We start from the raw sequence: 17,410 nt of genomic DNA, 5'->3' as shown, positions 1-17,410 counted from the left end.
AGATCGTCTGTGCCTGCGAAGAGTAGTCACTCAGTAGTATAAAAGTGTGACCAGTGTTTGCTCTGCAAGTGTGGAAAGTAACGTGCATTTATCACAGTCTAGGGCATTTACCATAGACTGGCATTTAAGTAGTACTGTGCTTTAGTACAATTGTTCTGTAAGTACTGTATTTGTACTTGAGTATTCCCATTTTACGCTCCTTCACACTTCTGCTTCACTACATTTCCGACTCAGAGGCAAATATTGTACCTTTTACTCCATAACAATTGTTTGATAACTTTAGATACATTGCATGTTCAGTTTACCATTACAAAATAAATTCAACAAATAAGTTGTGATTTAATATTATAGATCAAGATAAAAGATAATTAAGAAATAAAGCTATCCAGCACATTTAGTATACAAAGTAGTTAAACTAAGCTCCACCTTCACCAGCTTCAATATTAGTGATGTACACATTAATGCATCAATAATCCAATAACATAATACAAAAAATTCTGAAAAGTGCCATTCTTTATATTATTATCATCAGGTGGATCAGGTGGATCAGCTCTAGATATCTTACAACGATTTGTGCTACTCGGAAATAAAAACACAGTGAGTGCTCATACTTTTTGCTTCCGTCTACCTATCATCCTTCCAACTGAAGAAAAAAAAACGAGTAGTGCATGATGGTAAGTGTAGTTTTACAACTATAGACAGTGTGGATTCATGTTAGGACTTCGAGATGACATCGAAATGTAAAACTATTATGACATAACATGTCTTATTTTTCACCTCCTAATAACGTGTTCTGGTTTATTCAGTACACATGTTTAATTTCTCCGTAAAACTACATTTTACACACAGCCTTGTCGTAGTGGACGCGAAGGATTGTGGAGCTTGTAGGAAAATATCGGTTTAAAACTACAACTCCCAGAGTACACCTCCGCTTGGCTCCATTACGCTGTTCATGGCTGGTCGAAGGCTGAGGAGACAGGTCGCCTTCTGACAAACAGATAGGCCGTTGACTTTAACGGTAAGGTTCGCCGGTTTCGAGCGTTTCCGTCGACAGTTTGGAAGTATATATTGCATTTATTACACATGTCTGGGCAGTTAGACGTGTGTCGCATAGCAGACGCTGTGTCCTAGATGTGACGCTGTGTTTGTTTACTGCCTGTCTGTAGGTTTTGTGTTGACTGTCTCAGTGGGACACGATGGAGGTGGTGGAGAGTGTCAAAGTGGAAGATGAGAGCCGGTTGAACCTGCTGAGGTTCGAGGCTGCCGTCAAAGTGATCAAGAGTTTAGCCCCAGATGGTAAGTGAACGTACCAGTCGAAAAATAGTCATTTGGGCCAGTTAAAGGGACACTTTGCTGATATTCAAACAACTTTGTATCATAATCATGTTGGTGGTGTGTGTTAATCGAACTATGTTTAACTTCACTCCGCCTTACCAGTGCCCAGATCTCTCTACTCACAGGCAGAAAAAACGCCAGATGAGGCGTTTTGCGTCATCTGGCGTTTTTTCTGCTGGGTAGCTCTATACTAGGGCTGCTGCCGTGGATGTATAAAGAGACCTGGATACAGCATTCAAGTCTGAGCCCTGTTTATTCCTATGAGAGATGCTCCTTGGAACATGACGCCAAAAAAAGTTCATATTCCGCGTAAAAAAACTCCCAAAACAATTACCAGGATGATCGCTGCTGCTTCCGCACTATGGGGCTCATAGAGCAGGCTACTTCTGGTTTAGCGCTCTGGCTCAGACGCAATGGTTTGTTACCAGCCGGCCGCCATATTGATTCTGTGATGTGCGCTCGCATTTTGTCACCCACCAGCAGAAGCTTATTGGTGCAATGCAGTGCATTCTTTTCTACCTTTTTTGAGCAAAAGAGAATACCACAGCCCCTTTTCTCTGTTTTCTCTGGCCATGTCGCACCAACTTAAAAAACAACAACTTTTGCACCATTCTACTGCGTAGACAGCCCAGTTTTATGAAAAGACCCTCTTTCCAGCGGTAAAATACTTCTTTAAGCCAGTTCGCCACATGGCTTTAACATACAGTAGGGCACAAACAGAATCGTGTCAGACCTAGTTTGGTGCAGTGCAACAGCTTGGTCTGCTTTGGATCTTGTGCGATTTAAAAGACTTAATCCACTTAACTCGCAGATTTGCCTCCCTGCCAGCAGTCTGTACCTTAATGCAGAGTTACAACAGTCACTTTTTAAAGTTCTTTCTCATCTCAGAGGCTTCACTGATATGTAAGCGATAGAAAACCGTAAGAATAGTGCAGCTATTTTGCACATTTTCAGCATGAAATGTCCTTTACTTCCCTCAGGTCCCTTTCAGCCCTCCAATGACATGATGCTCAAGTTCTACAGTTACTATAAACAAGCCACTGTGGGAACGTGCAATATACCCCGACCTGGCTTCTGGGATGCAGTTGGCAAAGCCAAATGGTAAAGATAAAAGAAAATATAGAGTCAGTCAATATGTTTTTTTTGTTTTTTTATTTTAAATATATACAGATTTCTTGCATTCTTTGTATCTTTTATGGATGGAAATATTTGTGTAATTAATAACACTATTCTCTGTGGATGGTTTATTGGTCATTTTCCTTCAGTGTGTCAAGCTGTCTAGCACGAGTTATGTGAATACCACAGTCTTTAAGGCATATCGTGAAATTTAATTCTGGATAAACCATGGAGTGTTGAAATTGTACTTGTGCACATTACACAACTTGTGTTGCTTTTGGCCCAGTTTGACCTTATTTGTGCAAAGCAAGACTGGGCCAAATTCTCTCTACTGGGTTTCGACCATAGTGCTTTTCCCTCTTTTAGTCTCAAGTTTTGTTATGTAAACTGTTAGAATGTAACCTCTTACCCACTGGGCTGCACAGGTTCTCTCATGGTCCCATTACACTGGGGTGGGGGATCTACAAGTTTATCCGGAAAAATGTAGCCCTTAGTTAAGGAATAACTGTAGTTACTGATAAATGGTTTAGGTTTCTTTCGGCCTTTGACCCTCCGCTAACTCTGAACACATTTAACCTCAACTAAGCCGGCCTTGTTGACAAAGTTGAAAACCAATCTTGATGACCTAGATGCATTACTCTCTTTTACTGGATAAAAGCGATATAATAGGGCTGGGCAATATATTTATATTATATCGATATCGTGATACAAGATTAGATATCGTCTTAGATTTTGGATATCGTTATTGTAATATGGTATAAGTGTTGTCTTTTCCTGGTTTTAAAGGCTGCGTTACAGTAAAGTGATGTCATTTTCTGAATTTACCTATCTGACTATTCTAGCTGTTTTATTATTTGCCTTAACCCACTTAGTCATTATATCCACATTACTGATGAGTATTTGTCAAAAATCTCATTGTGTGAATATTTTGTGAAAGCACCAATAGTCAACCCTACAGTATCCACATCGACGTGTTGTGTCCAAAATATCGTGACATTAGATTTTCTCCATATCGCCCAGCTCTACGATATAATAATACCGTTTATTTATTTAATGATTCAGGGATGCATGGAGTTGTCTTGGAGATATGCCAAAAGAAGAAGCAATGGCAGCCTATGTTGATGAAATTAAGCTGGTACGTTACTTTCACAGAATGATGTAACTGTTGTATCGTATAGGAATACTAGCAATTTTTGATATTAACGTCAAAACTTTTTATTTAACTGTCCGTGGTTTTGAGCTAAACACCGCTGTCGTCGATTGCTAGATTCTGGAGGGCATGCCCATGACAGACGAGGTGGAGGAGCTCTTGCGCGTCCTCGGCCCGTTCTACGAGCTGATTGACGAGAAGAAAAAGATCACACAGATATCCGACTTGAGCACAGGTGGGTTTTATTGACCTCCTTTCACTTAGTTTGTGATGTCAACAACAGCATGTGGAGCATAACCTTTTTCATTATTTGCCTCTTTGTTATGCGCTCAGCCCGTTTGACACAGTTTGCTAGGCAGCTGGAAGGCAAGTATATTGTGTAAATACTGTGTTAGAGCGTGGTGGTGTAGTTTAGTACTGGTCTGGTGCTTTTGGCGCTTATTGTTATTGGCAGTCATGCTTGCAGAATTAGTGGCACAGAACACGTGGCTTAGCACAATTTGATGTTTCTCTTGCTATCAGAAATGGATGAAGTTTGGATTTATCTGTATCAAATGAAAAGTGTCTGTGTGGCTGAAAATGTTATCCTGCACTGTAATCACAGAACCTAAAAGTACATGAGGATTTTGTTCGGCTCCATTTGTGTCTCTCGACCTCATGTTAAACAGGAAGTGAAGTATTGCATTTTGGGATTTGTTTTTTGAAATCCATAATGTTGCACAGGGTTTGGTTCAGTGTTGAATTCAATGCAATCAAAGAGCGTCGCGAAGAGCATCGTCAGAACGATGGAAATGAACGGCACTCTGGAGACTCGTCCGGCCAGGCTCAAATCAAAGGAAGTGAACGAAAAGTCCGAGGACGCAACACAAGATGAGGAGGAAGAGGAAGAGGAGGAGGAGGAGGAGGAGGAAGAAGATGACATAGAGCAAGAAGTGGTGATACGGGACGTCAAAAAAGGTAACCAAGTTATAAATACTTGGTCATAAAATACTGTGAGAAAAGCATCTCGTTAATGGGATTTTTTTTATTTTTTTATTTCAGACAAGAAATCAGCAGCTTCGCAGCCAAAGAAGAAGGGTTCAGCCAGGAGACACAAAGTGCCCCTGTCGAACGGCAAAGTGGCCAACGGGGTCACCCATCTGACCAATGGGAGTCATTCCAGGGCTGCCCTGAACAGTGACAGCTCGCAGGAGGGTTCAGTCGGCCAGCCTCTGCTCAACGGCCACCACACAGGTCAGGGAATCCAAGTTCCAGTGTTTGCACGTTCTATTCTGGTTTCAGATCTTGCGTTTTATGAAAGTCCTGCTCTGTTGCTGAGGACTCTGTACTGGCCTCACCCACCGCCCGTGCACCACGTGAGGAGATAATCTACTAAGCTTCATTCCCCAAGCGGTGGCGACTCGGCAGACACTGAATCTTTAAAACTTTACACAACAGCTGCTCCTGGGACAGTTTCAATCAGAATCAGAATCGGCTTTATTGGCCAGGTCTGCGTAAACAAACAAGGAATTTGACTCTGGTTAATCTTTGCTCTCAAAGTACAACTCTCAGTTAACTTATAAAGAAATAAAAACAGAAAGGACAGTAAGAAATATAAAATACTGTAAAATATACAGTGTTACAATAGAATTTACAAAAAAATATACAATAACAATTGAAGCGAGGGAAGGGGAAAGAATAGTGCAATATCAGTATAGTCTGAGATTTAAGATTTATTGGACTAAATTATTGGCTTCGTGGAAATGGCATACAAAGCTCCCAAATTAAGCGAACGCTGCCTTCCGCTGTGTCACTTTTGTTAATTACAGTGCCGTTTACTCTGCATTACAATGCTTTTTTTTTTTTGTGCCTTTTGTACCGATCTCAGATCCCAGTAAAGATGTGTCTGGTCCCAGCCACCTGGCCAGTGACTCGGACAGTGAAGTCTACTGCGACTCCGTGGACCAGTTTGGCCAGGAAGAGGCAAGTAAAACTTAAAGTCCTCATATTATGCTTTTTGGCTTTTTCCCTTTCCTTTATTGTGTTATATATCTTTTTTGTGCACGTTATAGGTTTACAAAGTGGAAAAAGCCAAAAGTCCACCCCAAAAGGGACTTACCATCTCAGAAAACCAACAGAAAACACTGTTCACAAACTGCTCCAAACAGCTCTATTGTAGTCCAGCTTTTACTTCTGTGACAAACACGTCACACTTTGTTACACACGTCTGCTAGCGTGGCACGCCCTCATACTCTGCTTCTGACTGGCTAGTAGTCCTTACCTACTGTAGCTGCTGCGCATGTGCGACTCCAAACAAAGATGGAACAGAAGTGTGATGCCTCACTCTGTTGCTAAAACGGAGAGCTCAACACACAGGGTGAAAAGAGGAGCTTTTTTTTTTTTTAAATCAAACCACATAAACCTATTGTGATACAACGTCTAAATACAATTATGAACCTGAAAATGAGCATAATATGAGCACTTTAAAACCACTTGTTTGGTGCCGTGGTTGTATTTCTCGGCAAGTCATTGATTGTTTGTTGTTTTAACGTTCTTCTTCTCCAGAACTCGGAGCATAACCACTCTTTGGACGACCTGGATGAAGATGAGAACCACGTCCTGCCGCCTCTAGAGGAGCCCCAGGCAGCACAGGAGCACCAGGAGGAGGTTCACGGTGCGGTGCAGGGCATCAGGTGTGGAGGTGAAGACGGAGAGAGCGGTGGAACAATGTCGCAGAGGCCGAATGCAGACATGTCAGACAGCTCTTTGGTCAGAAGAGAGCGGGGTAAGGTTGTCCTTTTTTCTTTTTTTTTTCAGGTCGTTTGTACTCCTTTGGTTTCTATTTGTAGTTTGCACAGATGACATTCTGAAGAGGGCAACCTTGTACAGTACATTCTCTTTTTGTTGGCATTTTGTGAACATGTATTCATTTATGTATAACTTCTGTGTTTTCAGGCACCAGGTCTCCAGGCCACGGTTCCGAATCTCTGATGCCCACGTACGGCGGTGGAGACGGGGACGGGGACCACTGGGGGAGAGCAGGAACACCCGGAGGCAGCCTGAATGAGCAGATAGTCGTGGTGTTAGCTAGACTACAGGAGGACATGCAGAGTGTTCTGGAGAGGCTTCACACCCTGGAGGCTCTGACTGCTAGCCAGGTCAAGTCAACTGTTTTTATGTTATTCCCTGAATGAGAGGTCTTCATTCAGGAATAATAGGCCCCAAAAACAACCACAGTCTCTGGTTTATTTGTCTTATGAGATAGGAAATAGAATATCTTTGCGTTTTGGGCTGTTGCCTGACAAAATAAGCAATTTGAAACAGCCAGTCTGAAAAGTAGTTGCATTGTGATAATATTGCCATAAATGAATCTGGATTATGCTTGTTGGTATTTTATGAATTTTGTAATCCGTGTGTATGATAACTATTAGTATGCCAGTAGAATGAGTTTTGTTCCCGTCCAAAACGATCTCCCAGATGTAACCAATCTATTTGAAACTATTGAGGAGCAGCTCAATATGACATAAATGAAATCCAACTACACATACAGTTGATAGCGTGTCTAAAAATAACATAGATAAGGAGTTTGTACTTTGGCTTTGTAAACAACACTGAGTACAGATGATCCCTGAAATACTTCAGCGCTGCTTACCTTGTCCTTTGACAAGTATCAAGTATTGATTTGTTTTTTTGTTTTTTACTCTGCAGGCAAAATTATTGTCTCCGTCTCCAACCTATGGATCAACCTCGGTGAAAAAGAGGAGTCGGGTAAACCGTTTAAAATACAAAAAATAAATAAAAAATACTTACACCAAAACCATGTTTCAGCTAAAATAAAAGTTGTAATGATCATTCGCAGGCACTAAAGGATTTAGACATTACACTGGCGAACCAGTTTTCATTTGAAATAATGCCGATTAATTTGTTCTACATATTTCTTTTCCCCTAGAAACCATCCTGGTGGCCTTTTGACATTTCCCCGACCAGTTTGGCCTTTGCTGTCATATGGCCATTTGTGGTACAGTGGCTTATTCGCCTATACCTGCGGAGGAGGAGAAGGTATTCCTTTTACAGAAATGGTAATTGCAATCTACTGCCATTTTTCTACCCAATTGAACTCTTTAATTTCCCTCTTCATCTTCTTTTAATAGACAAATCAACTGAACCTGCTCTCCACCCAAACACCCATGGACACGGACGATAAAGGAGTCGTCGTCTAAATGTCTCTGGTTGCTAATGGCTGTAACCCCCCCACTCCCCTGCTTAGACCCACAGCCCAGTAATTTGCTTTTGCACTATGAAGAAGGCACCTAGAGTAATGAGTGAGAGCAAGATATCTCTCAAGTGTGTTGTACTGTGGATGACGAATCGTATAGAACCGTGAACATATGGGCTCGCAGTCGGTGATTAATATAAGCTTTTCAAGATGATGCCACTATACTGGAATTTTTGTTTTTCTCTGTATGGTTTGTGTTGAGAGGGGGAACTTACAGATGTGATGTTGTCAGCCTGTTTATAAACCAACCACAGCAGCTTGTCAATTATTTCAATAACTAAGGCTGTGTTGCACATAAAATGGCCCAAAACTTTGTTGTTTTTGGCGTAACGCTTGATGTGGTTATACATTTTAACAATTTTTTGTTGTTTGTCTTTATTAGTTGCCCAGGAAATGCTGCTATAATAACAAAATGTTGTAATAACTGTAGTTTTAGAAGGGAGGATTGAATGTGAAAGTGTATTGATATGTGAGATTTCATTTAAATTCTGAGAATAAGTTAATATTTATTGCTTCCAGCGAGTTATAATGAAGACATTGCTGGGCCAATCCCAGCTCTATAAATGAGGTATAAGTTCAAAGTAGCCGCTAAATGTTGTGTATCGGTTAGACAAAGTTATTAAAAATGTTTTCATCAGCCGTCCTGCTGCATATCAGGCTGTGCTTTGTGTCAAAGTGGTCTCCACTTCAAATTGTTTTTTTCCAAATAGAAGAGGTGCCTCAACATCATAAGGTGCATTCATAATGTAGGTGCGGGTTATTCTTACATTCACATATTGTAGCATAAGTGTTCCAGTGGTGGACCAAATTAACATTCATCACATTACCTATATAGTGAGCCAAGAGGTGGTGAGAATATCTCACGGCCTCAGTGCCCACTCAGCTGTCTGATTATTAGTACATAACACTTGTCACTGTCCTTTGTTGTTTACGCTGTCAAGTTTTTCTATTTTGTCTAATTTTAATGTGATGTTCGTACGAATGTGGTGGAAAGATTTTGTCCGAGCAATGGAAATCATGAATTGTTTTCAGAGCAGTGAGATCTATGTAAATTGTATACAATAGCTGTACAGTTCAGATTAAAATGCAGTATTTTAATTGCATTCCCATGTATTATTAATATAGAATACTATATCATTTACAAAGGTTTGCATCTGCAATAGCACTAATCTTTCCAGAGGCACTATGTTTTAATAAAAAAAAACAAAAAAAGTAGTTTACCTTTCTACTGAAATGTGCTAAGGCTTTCTCACCCTCTCTGCCTGTGGACAGAGGGGTGTTTGCATGTAATAATCAAAGCCTAAAATAAAAGTTTTCATAAAGCATTTTAATTTGTCCATATTTCTTCAGATATGATTATGCACTCAGAGTTAAATGAGATTGAAAAGGCTTTCATGTTTGTTCAGAAAATATGGTCTACAGCTGGGTTTGGGGAGTAACGGGATACATGGAACGGCGTTACGTAAATAGGGTACAAAAAAAAAACATCTAACTGTATACTGATGCACTTAGTAAAAGTAGGGATTAATAGCAGGATTTCAATTTTAAAATAAAGAATGATATACTACCATGCTAACACTAAATGAGGTTTCCACTGGGTGGAAATTTCACTATGATTTTGTTTAAATGTCATATGACATGCTGCTTTTATATAGGCCTTAGTGGTCCCCTAATACTGTATCTGAAGTCTCTCATTCAGCATTGGTGCAGAATTACAGCCACTAGAGCCAGTACCACAATGAGCTTTCCTTAGGATGTGCCATTTCGGTGTCTGTAGCTTTAAATGCTATTGAGGAGAGAGGGGGGGGGCAAGGTGGAGGGTGGGGGTGTGGCCTTGACCAACTGCCACTTTGCAAGCCATGATGTCTCTCTCTTTCTCATGGGTGGGCCAAATTCTCTGTGCGGGCAAAGCAGAGAAAGGGGAGGTAACCTTTCCCCTTATGACCTCATAAGGAGCTGATTCCAGATCGGCCCATCTGAGCTTTCATTTTCTCAAAGGCAGAGCAGGATACCCAGGGCTCGGTTTACACCTATCACAATTTCTAGCCACTGCGGGACCATAGACAGGCTTGGGGAACTCATATTAATGTTAAAAAAAAAAACTCATAAAGTGAAATGTTCATAGGACCTTTAAAGCAGAAAAGGGGAACAACAGTAGGGTGCAAATTATGGAGAGTGGTATTGATCTTCTCATCCAACCCGTGGCAAGAAAGCAAATTACCCAAACATGCAAAATTTAAATTTTTCAAAATTTTGTCATTGTGGTGTTCCACCAGAAAAAAGAAACACAGTACACCATGTTACAAACAAGATTTTATTTGTATTTTAAGTTTTTTTCTTAGAGTGAACAAGATTAAAATTTCACAATTAGCTGGGAGCCGAGTGAACTTCTCTAAAAATATAGTAGTGTAGAAAATGGACAGTAGATCACATCACAATTACACACACACACAAACACACACACAAAATGACATAAAAGCAGCCCAAACTGTTCTGTTTGAATACAAAGTACTCCTACCCAGTCTTAAAACAATGGCAGTGAATGTTATTAACAAGATTTACATATAAAATTATTATTGATTAATATATTAGCATTTTCCTTCAGTACCCCTCAAAGAGAAATTAACAGTGTAAAAAAAAAAAAAAAAAAGCTTAACTGCATGGAAACTTAAGAGCCATGTCTACATGAACTTATGAATCAATATAACAACAGAAATCAACACCTATTATGAAGGTAAATCCGTAGCAAAATTTATTTTTCTAGTACAAGAACCTAATTTAACCCTCATGTTGTCCTCGGGTCAAAACAAAGTGTTTTATATTAGAAAATATGGGATGTTGAAATAAGTGCAGAAAACATGAAAACAAACAATGAAAAAAAAAACGGAGGAGAAAACGACAAAATGTCAGATAAAACTATATCAATTTCGAAATAAGTGACCAAAATGTTGAAAACAAACAAACAAAAAAAAACACACTAAACTTGGAAAAAAGCAGCTAAAACATTGAGATAGGGACAACAAACGTGTTTGTTTTCATGGTTGACAGGAAGACAACACAAGGGTTAAGAGATAACTATGTAAAACGGTTGTAAAAGAAGTTTACGGTCTACAACGCATTGCACTTGTAAATAAGTCAACAGATTCAGCTATTTTCTGGCTCTTGTGAACGGCGATTGCACATAGGTAAAATGTTTTTTTTTTTTTTTTTAAGTTTTACAACGAACAGAGAAAACCAATCAGAATCTACATCGTATTTGTATATCTACTGTGTATTTGTTTGTATAATGGATGTGATTTTTTTTTGCAGTTGGCAGGCTGCTTTGATAAAACTCAACTGTTGCTGTTTGGACGTCTACAGGCTGAAGCCGGACATGGTGATGTGCTGAGCGTTGTTTCTCGCATCAAAGTACGAGGTGTCCGTTTCGTTCTCTGGCTGAGGGATGAAAGGCATCGGCTGGTTCTGCAGGTTGTCCCAGTCCAGGCCCTCAAACAGGGGGTGACGCTTGAGCTCTGGTGGATGTTCAAGCAAAAATCATTAGAAACACACTAGATTTGCTTACAACAGGTGTTGAAACTCAGGCCAATATTAGCATTTTATTATCAGCGATTCCCTGATTACAGCTAAAAAAAAAAAAAAAAGGGTTAAAAATCCTTTTTTTCTAACCACATAAATTCAAGCAAAGTTCTCATACATAATTTAAAAAAAATGGTCAGACAATAAAACATAGGCCTGGAGATCCTGCTGTGTTAAAAATAAACATGACTAGTGTAAAAAAAAAAAAAGTAGATTTAGTTATTAGTTGTGTACTCTGTATTATATCAGGTGTGTTTTAATGTTTGGCACACCAGAAAGTCATATTGATAGGTTTTTTTAATTGTGCACTTTGTCGATCACTTGGACTCACTTAATCAATGGCTTTTCTAATCCATTACATGAAGTTCGGAGGACCAACGTTTTAAATTCAGAAATTAAAAACAAAATGAAAAGTGGTCCTCACCTTTTAGACCAGCTCGTTTTGTCATGTCCATGGTCAGGAGGATTTCAATCGCATTTCTTGAGTTTACAGACAGCTCCTCTTCTTCCTCAGGCCAGGGAATATCTAAAATTGTTAGACAGCGAGGTGGTAAAAGAAGCAACAAAAGCATGTCATTAATATTATCAAACCATTTGTTCAACTAAAACGGTAATATCCCTTGTATTGTCCTTCGTGTCGTGGGCACTTGGTCAGTTTATTTACATTTTGTATTAGCCTGTCCAAACGCGTTCGATCGCAGCACGGGTCTCTGGGACCCCCCCCCGTGCCAGTTCACGTGAAATGACATCACATAGTACGCAAGGGTCACCGGGGGACTCGAAGCTCAACGCCAGGCCAATGCAAAAAACGTCAAATAATCTGAACGGGTCCCAGGGACCCAAAGGACAACACAAGGGATGTGTTAAGGCAGGCTTTATACATATTTGTTTAACATATTTTAGAGCATTTTGTGGTTTCGGTTTGGATGTTCCTATAAAAGACAACCAAACCCACCTCTGTTGAGAATATTCTGGAAGACCAGGTGAGGCGCCTCGTCGTTGAAAGGTGGCACACCTGTGAGGAACTCGAAAAGACACACACCTAGCGCCCACCAATCCACCATGCAGTCTGGATGGAAAGAAAGGTCACATTTCATACAGCTGCCGCAGCGGCTTCAAACACCACAGTTTCCCCCTGCGATTCCTGTTAGAGTGCACTGATTGTACTGCGGTGGCAGAAGCAGGGACTAAGTTAGGCTGAGGATGGAGGGATGGAATTTCTGGGTATAAACTTCATTCTACCTGTAGGTGAATGAAATAGGCCTGAGATATCGGTCATTACCAATCACACTGTCATTTTGCAAATACAATTAAATAGGTCACACACGTCTCGTGATATTTGTGACTAGCATGGTAGTTTTAAATGACTGCAAGGATTTAAAACTACATTTCTCACAACGATCTAGTGTTGAGTTCAGAAAGACACATGACAGCCGATGAATTAATACTGCCACAGGATCGTTCATGTCACAGACCGTCCGTTAATGAATTCACATAGCAGCAATCATGCTACGAAATGGCATGGGGCGACTGACAGGAAATGCTGCCTTCAGTGTGTTAACATTTTAATGAACAACTACAACAATAGGTTATTATTAGATGGCATTTTGTAGTTGCTAAATATCCAAAACATAAAGCCAGTGCCATAGCACATTGACTATGTGTCCAATTACCCCAAATCTACAGATTTTAAGAGCAGAAAAGTCCTATTGTCCAGTTAAAAGCACATCAGCCTGATTCCCCCAGCTGTTAACAATGGTGTTAGCTTAATGTTAGAAGACGATCCCATTTTTGTAGCCATTACAAATCACACAGTTTAAATGTTGTCCCCTTCCCTCTGATGAGGCCCACAGTTTGTTCACTAATCCAAGGGGCAGAAACAGAACCAGTGGGGAAAGGAAAATGGGGAAAGAATCAGCTCGTTTCCTCTAGCGTATTAGCAGGCTGGGTGAACATGCAAGCTCGCTTGCACCAACAGCGATAACACTATAAACTTACCACACTGACGACTTCCTGAAACTCAAAGAGAAGGCCTGTCATAGGGACTACAATGTCAACCATCCAATGTCAATACCGTAAGAACATGTTGGGCTATTTCTGTGTTGTTGTGTTTGTCACGGTGCTTGGAATTTTGCATTCCCTATCTTACCGTGCGGTTTTCCCAAGAGCAGCTCTGGAGCCAAATAGTCAGGAGTTCCTAAAATGGGTGCTCCCTCAACAGGCAGTGCACCCCTTCTGACACTCTTAGGGGTCCTGAAAGGGGTGCAAGTGGTCGACATGGGCTGAGGAGTCTGATGCGAGAGGGGTATAAAAAGGAAACATGAAAAATGGTATAAAAGAAAAAAAATGTAATCAAAAACTGCACAATGTGTAATCTAATCCAACTGCCCTTAAATTAATAACTGTTGTGACATTTATGTCAATTACAATGTAATACACCACAAACTATGCCCTGAAAGTTGGAAGTTGAATCACCACCACTCGCATTTTTGTATTTAAAAGACCTTTCAAGCTTCACAAAGGTTTTGTGTACCCAAGATAACTTCTGTGCACAAAAGTAGAGCTGGGCAACATATCGATATTATATCGATATCATGATATGAGACTAGATGTCGTCTTAGATTTTGGATATCGTAATATGGCATAAGTGTTGTCTTTTCCTGGTTTTAAAGGCTGCATTACAGTAAAGTGATGTCATTTTCTGAACTTAGCAGACTGTTGTAACTGTTATATGTCTTTACCCACTTACTCATTATATCCACATTACTGATGATTATTTATCAAAAATCTCATTGTGTAAATATTTTGTGAAAGCACCAATAGTCAACACTACAATATCGTTGCAGTATCGATAGAGGTATTTGGTCAAAAATATCACAATATTTGATTTTCTCCATATCGCCCAGCCCTACACAAAAGACTACAAATCTAATGGCTCTGTGAGGCCGCTTTGAATGAGGAGTTCTACAACTGTACAGCCAGAGCAAAACCTTGTTTAAACGGTGTCTACGTATGCATACCTGATAGAGTGAGCTGTTGGAGCTGGGTCTTTTCTGCACTGGTGTTGCATTGCCAGACGCAAGGTGATAAGAAGCGGTTGTGGACATGTCCATAGCCTCAACAGAACCGACGCTAAATCGGGACATCCCTGATGCGTTGGAGCGGTTAATGGAGCTACAGTAGCTACGGAAAGCTACAACATTTCGCGGCTTGAGGAATGAGGAGGACTGTGCAGGATCAGGGAGCCGGTTAAGGAAGGAGCACTGAGATCCTCCCCGGCTAAAGTGACCGAGTTTGGGTGTTCCAGTGTTAACAGCAGAGGGAGTTTGTGGGAGTGATTCAGTGACGGACACGTCTTTATTTTCCTTTTGTTCCTCGGGTGATGCTAAATTCCGGTTTATGGAACATGTGCTTGGCATGAGAGATGCACGGCTGTCGATAGTGAGGGATGTTTCGTGCATAGACCCGTCAGAGTCGAGGCTCAAGCTCCTGCAAATGTCACTGTTCCCGGCAAGTGGTGATGTAAAACTTGAATGCGACAGGTCCTTGGCTTCGTCTTCAAACACGTCCTCCAGTTCACTAAACAGACTTTTGGCCACAGCAATGGGACTGGAGCGCTTTGGGATCTGGTCTTCAGCTGACCCAATCCTCTCAGTGGAGACCATGAAGTCACCTATTTGGATGGTTGAAAATGTTCCAGTCAGGCCAGTGTGAAACCTCATAGTCTCTTCTGGAATCTCGTAGCATCTCTTATAGATTGCATTACTCCTCTTGGCTTGGATCTCCAGTGGGACGGGGCTTCTCCCAACGTCAGAATATTTTCTCTTTGCGGATGAGGCGGATAGACAAGAGTCATCCGAAGCTGTGGACCCCAGTTTGTTGGTGTGAGGACTCTTTTCTGCAAGATGGTCTGGATCTGACCGAATGCTCGTGGCACCGGCAGAGAAGCCAAAGGTGGCCAGTTTTGTGGGCGCACCGTCTTGGTCGGGCCCTCTGGTCTGCTCATTTTCTTTCTAAAGAAGAAAGATAAAAGAAAATCCGTTTTTACAATAAGGAATGAACAAATCTGAAAGGTCAGTATAGGAACTGATGATGGCAAATTCAAAGAAAATCTAATTCCAATCCTTTTGTTTATGGTATCCGCTTACATCTGCACCGGTATGTTGTATGTCGTCACATTCCCACAGTGGACTGATGCCACCTTCAGTGTCGGTGGTGCTGCATACACTCATCGTCTCACACCTCTTCCTGATCTTCAGCAGTTTGGTGGTCAGATTTTTAGACAGGTTATGAGGGCTAAAGACAATACTGTTGGGTCCTGTAGAGATAATACATATAAACCAAAACTGTAACAACACATTTTCAATGTCAAGATCTCACTAGGGAGCTAAACTACGCACCAGCCTTTTATAAAGTCCTTGCATAACCAGTGATTCCACGAGGTTAATGAATGATGGGAAAAAGCCAAAGGTGGATATCTATAATGACCTGTAACCCGAAGAACCGGAGAGGACCACTGATCTTTTTTCTTCATCAAGGGAGAACCAAGAGAGCTATTCTTCGGTTTTATTTTGCCACAGGACATGGAACTGGACACAGCAGATGTACTGCAGTGACGCTTGGCTTCTCCTGCAGGTGAATTCTGTGTTTGATGAAAAAAAAATCCAGAAAGAGTCATTTTTCAACACCAAATATGCATACACACAGCATGCGATTAGGGCATTTCTCCATGCAAAATTCTATAAATTTACTTACAAATCCAATGGCACTGATTAAGGAGAGGACTTGACCCGGAGTGCGGAAGTAATCTTTGTTTGGTTTAGCCAAGGACGGAGTAGTAAGGATATCCATAAGACTCAGCTCTGATAGAGAGTACAGTCATAAAATAAAGGGAAATGTTACTAACATTACAAGTGGTAATGGTCACACTTTGTTCAGGTGTTAAGCTGATGGGACTCATACCTCTGTCAAGCTTGACTTTAGAAAGGCCGAAGTCTGTCAGTTTAATGTGACCTTTGTTGCATATGAGCATGTTGTCTGGCTTCAAGTCCCTAAAAAGTTATAATTTCAGGTAAATTTCCAGGTCACGCAATCAATCTCACCCTCACCCAAAGATGAATCAATCAACCTAAAGAAATTGTATCAAAGTACCTGTGGATTATACCATGTCGGTGGAGGTAGTCCAAAGCTAGTCCAACCTCTGAAATGTACTTTACAGACATATCCTGGTCGAAATACCCATAGATGTGAAGCAGAGATTTGACATCTCCACCAATGAGGTATTCCATTACCTGTAAAACAAACAAACAACATGAAAATAGTACTTATAATGATAATGTTAATGTTAATGTAAATGTGTTTTGTGCAAGTGCCATTTCTTTCACTTTCTGGTGTTACCAGATAGATCTTGGTGGCTGTCTGAAGGGAGTAAAACAGGTGAACCACGAAGGGGCTTTTGCTCAAAGCAAGTGCATCTCTCTCCGCCTTCATCTGGCCCATCATATTTTTATCAACCATGTCTGCTTTCTTTGTCATCTACAGAAAAGAAGAGTGGATATTAGCACATAAAAAAAATAGTCTAATTAACTGATTTAAAGTTGTCAAAGACCAAACCGACTTACTTTAATGGCATATAATCGCGAATTGCACTTCTTCCGTGCAAGGTAAACCTTGCCAAAAGCTCCCCGGCTGATAGGCTTCAAAAGGAGGAAATCCTCGATTGAAGGCGGTTTAGGAGTATCCACCGATTTATCATTTCTGCTGGAGTCGTGCTTTTCATCTGCGTCCATCGTACTGCTGTTTTGAAATGAAGAACTGGGTTGCGTCTGTAACAGCCAGCTAGGTCAGAGTAAAAACATTGCGTGTCTGAACAACAATCTCGGGTTTGTTTTGAAATTTTGAATTGACTGTTGGTTCGGTTCTTTCGCGGGGTCCTGTGAACTTCCGTTCCGTTTAGTTATTCAACTAACTGCCTGTGT

At 40.8% G+C, this 17,410-nt stretch overlaps 2 protein-coding genes across 3 annotated transcripts; one reads left to right on the top strand and one right to left on the bottom strand.

Annotated features, from left to right (window-relative positions):
* Nucleotides 1-768: 768 nt before the first annotated feature.
* acbd5a (acyl-CoA binding domain containing 5a) lies at nucleotides 769-9,187 on the top strand. The gene is made up of 13 exons (XM_028569822.1): nucleotides 769-1,018; nucleotides 1,167-1,296; nucleotides 2,316-2,436; nucleotides 3,514-3,586; nucleotides 3,719-3,836; nucleotides 4,325-4,558; nucleotides 4,643-4,834; nucleotides 5,469-5,563; nucleotides 6,146-6,365; nucleotides 6,536-6,738; nucleotides 7,289-7,348; nucleotides 7,530-7,639; nucleotides 7,732-9,187. Exons 2-13 carry the CDS (start codon nucleotides 1,197-1,199, stop codon nucleotides 7,742-7,744), a joined length of 1,539 nt encoding a protein of 512 aa, XP_028425623.1. The 5' UTR covers nucleotides 769-1,018; nucleotides 1,167-1,196; the 3' UTR covers nucleotides 7,745-9,187.
* Nucleotides 9,188-10,151: 964 nt separating this feature from the next.
* mastl (microtubule associated serine/threonine kinase-like) lies at nucleotides 10,152-17,376 on the bottom strand. Of its 2 annotated transcripts, XM_028569221.1 has the most exons (13): nucleotides 17,054-17,376; nucleotides 16,830-16,967; nucleotides 16,584-16,723; nucleotides 16,395-16,483; nucleotides 16,188-16,294; nucleotides 15,921-16,074; nucleotides 15,581-15,750; nucleotides 14,453-15,445; nucleotides 13,582-13,723; nucleotides 13,431-13,445; nucleotides 12,388-12,501; nucleotides 11,857-11,958; nucleotides 10,152-11,368 (listed from the first exon to the last, which is right to left on the bottom strand). In XM_028569221.1, exons 1-13 carry the CDS (start codon nucleotides 17,219-17,221, stop codon nucleotides 11,211-11,213), a joined length of 2,490 nt encoding a protein of 829 aa, XP_028425022.1. In that variant the 5' UTR covers nucleotides 17,222-17,376; the 3' UTR covers nucleotides 10,152-11,210. The 2 variants fall into 2 exon arrangements, with proteins under 2 accessions (XP_028425022.1, XP_028425023.1); XM_028569222.1 differs by lacking the exon at nucleotides 13,431-13,445.
* Between the last annotated feature and the right edge of the window lie 34 nt (nucleotides 17,377-17,410).

Source organism: Perca flavescens, chromosome 22 (assembly GCF_004354835.1).
Source record: "Perca flavescens isolate YP-PL-M2 chromosome 22, PFLA_1.0, whole genome shotgun sequence".
Lineage (NCBI taxonomy): Eukaryota > Metazoa > Chordata > Actinopteri > Perciformes > Percidae > Perca > Perca flavescens.
The sequence above is the reverse complement of the archived record's forward strand: the minus strand, read 5'-3'. Positions and strand labels throughout refer to the sequence as shown.

Bases quoted from the DNA above. Each gene is read 5' to 3' on its own strand.
- acbd5a (XM_028569822.1), top strand. From the start codon at position 1,197: ATGGAGGTGGTGGAGAGTGTCAAAGTGGAAGATGAGAGCCGGTTGAAC. The intron at 2,437-3,513 runs GTAAAGATAAAA...TTAATGATTCAG, and splicing joins GCAGTTGGCAAAGCCAAATG to GGATGCATGGAGTTGTCTTG. The intron at 3,837-4,324 runs GTGGGTTTTATT...AATGTTGCACAG, and splicing joins GATATCCGACTTGAGCACAG to GGTTTGGTTCAGTGTTGAAT.
- mastl (XM_028569221.1), bottom strand. From the start codon at position 17,221: ATGGACGCAGATGAAAAGCACGACTCCAGCAGAAATGATAAATCGGTG. The intron at 16,295-16,394 runs GTATGAGTCCCA...ACTCTCTATCAG, and splicing joins TAAAGTCAAGCTTGACAGAG to AGCTGAGTCTTATGGATATC. The intron at 15,446-15,580 runs GTAAGCGGATAC...TTTCTTCTTTAG, and splicing joins TACAACATACCGGTGCAGAT to AAAGAAAATGAGCAGACCAG.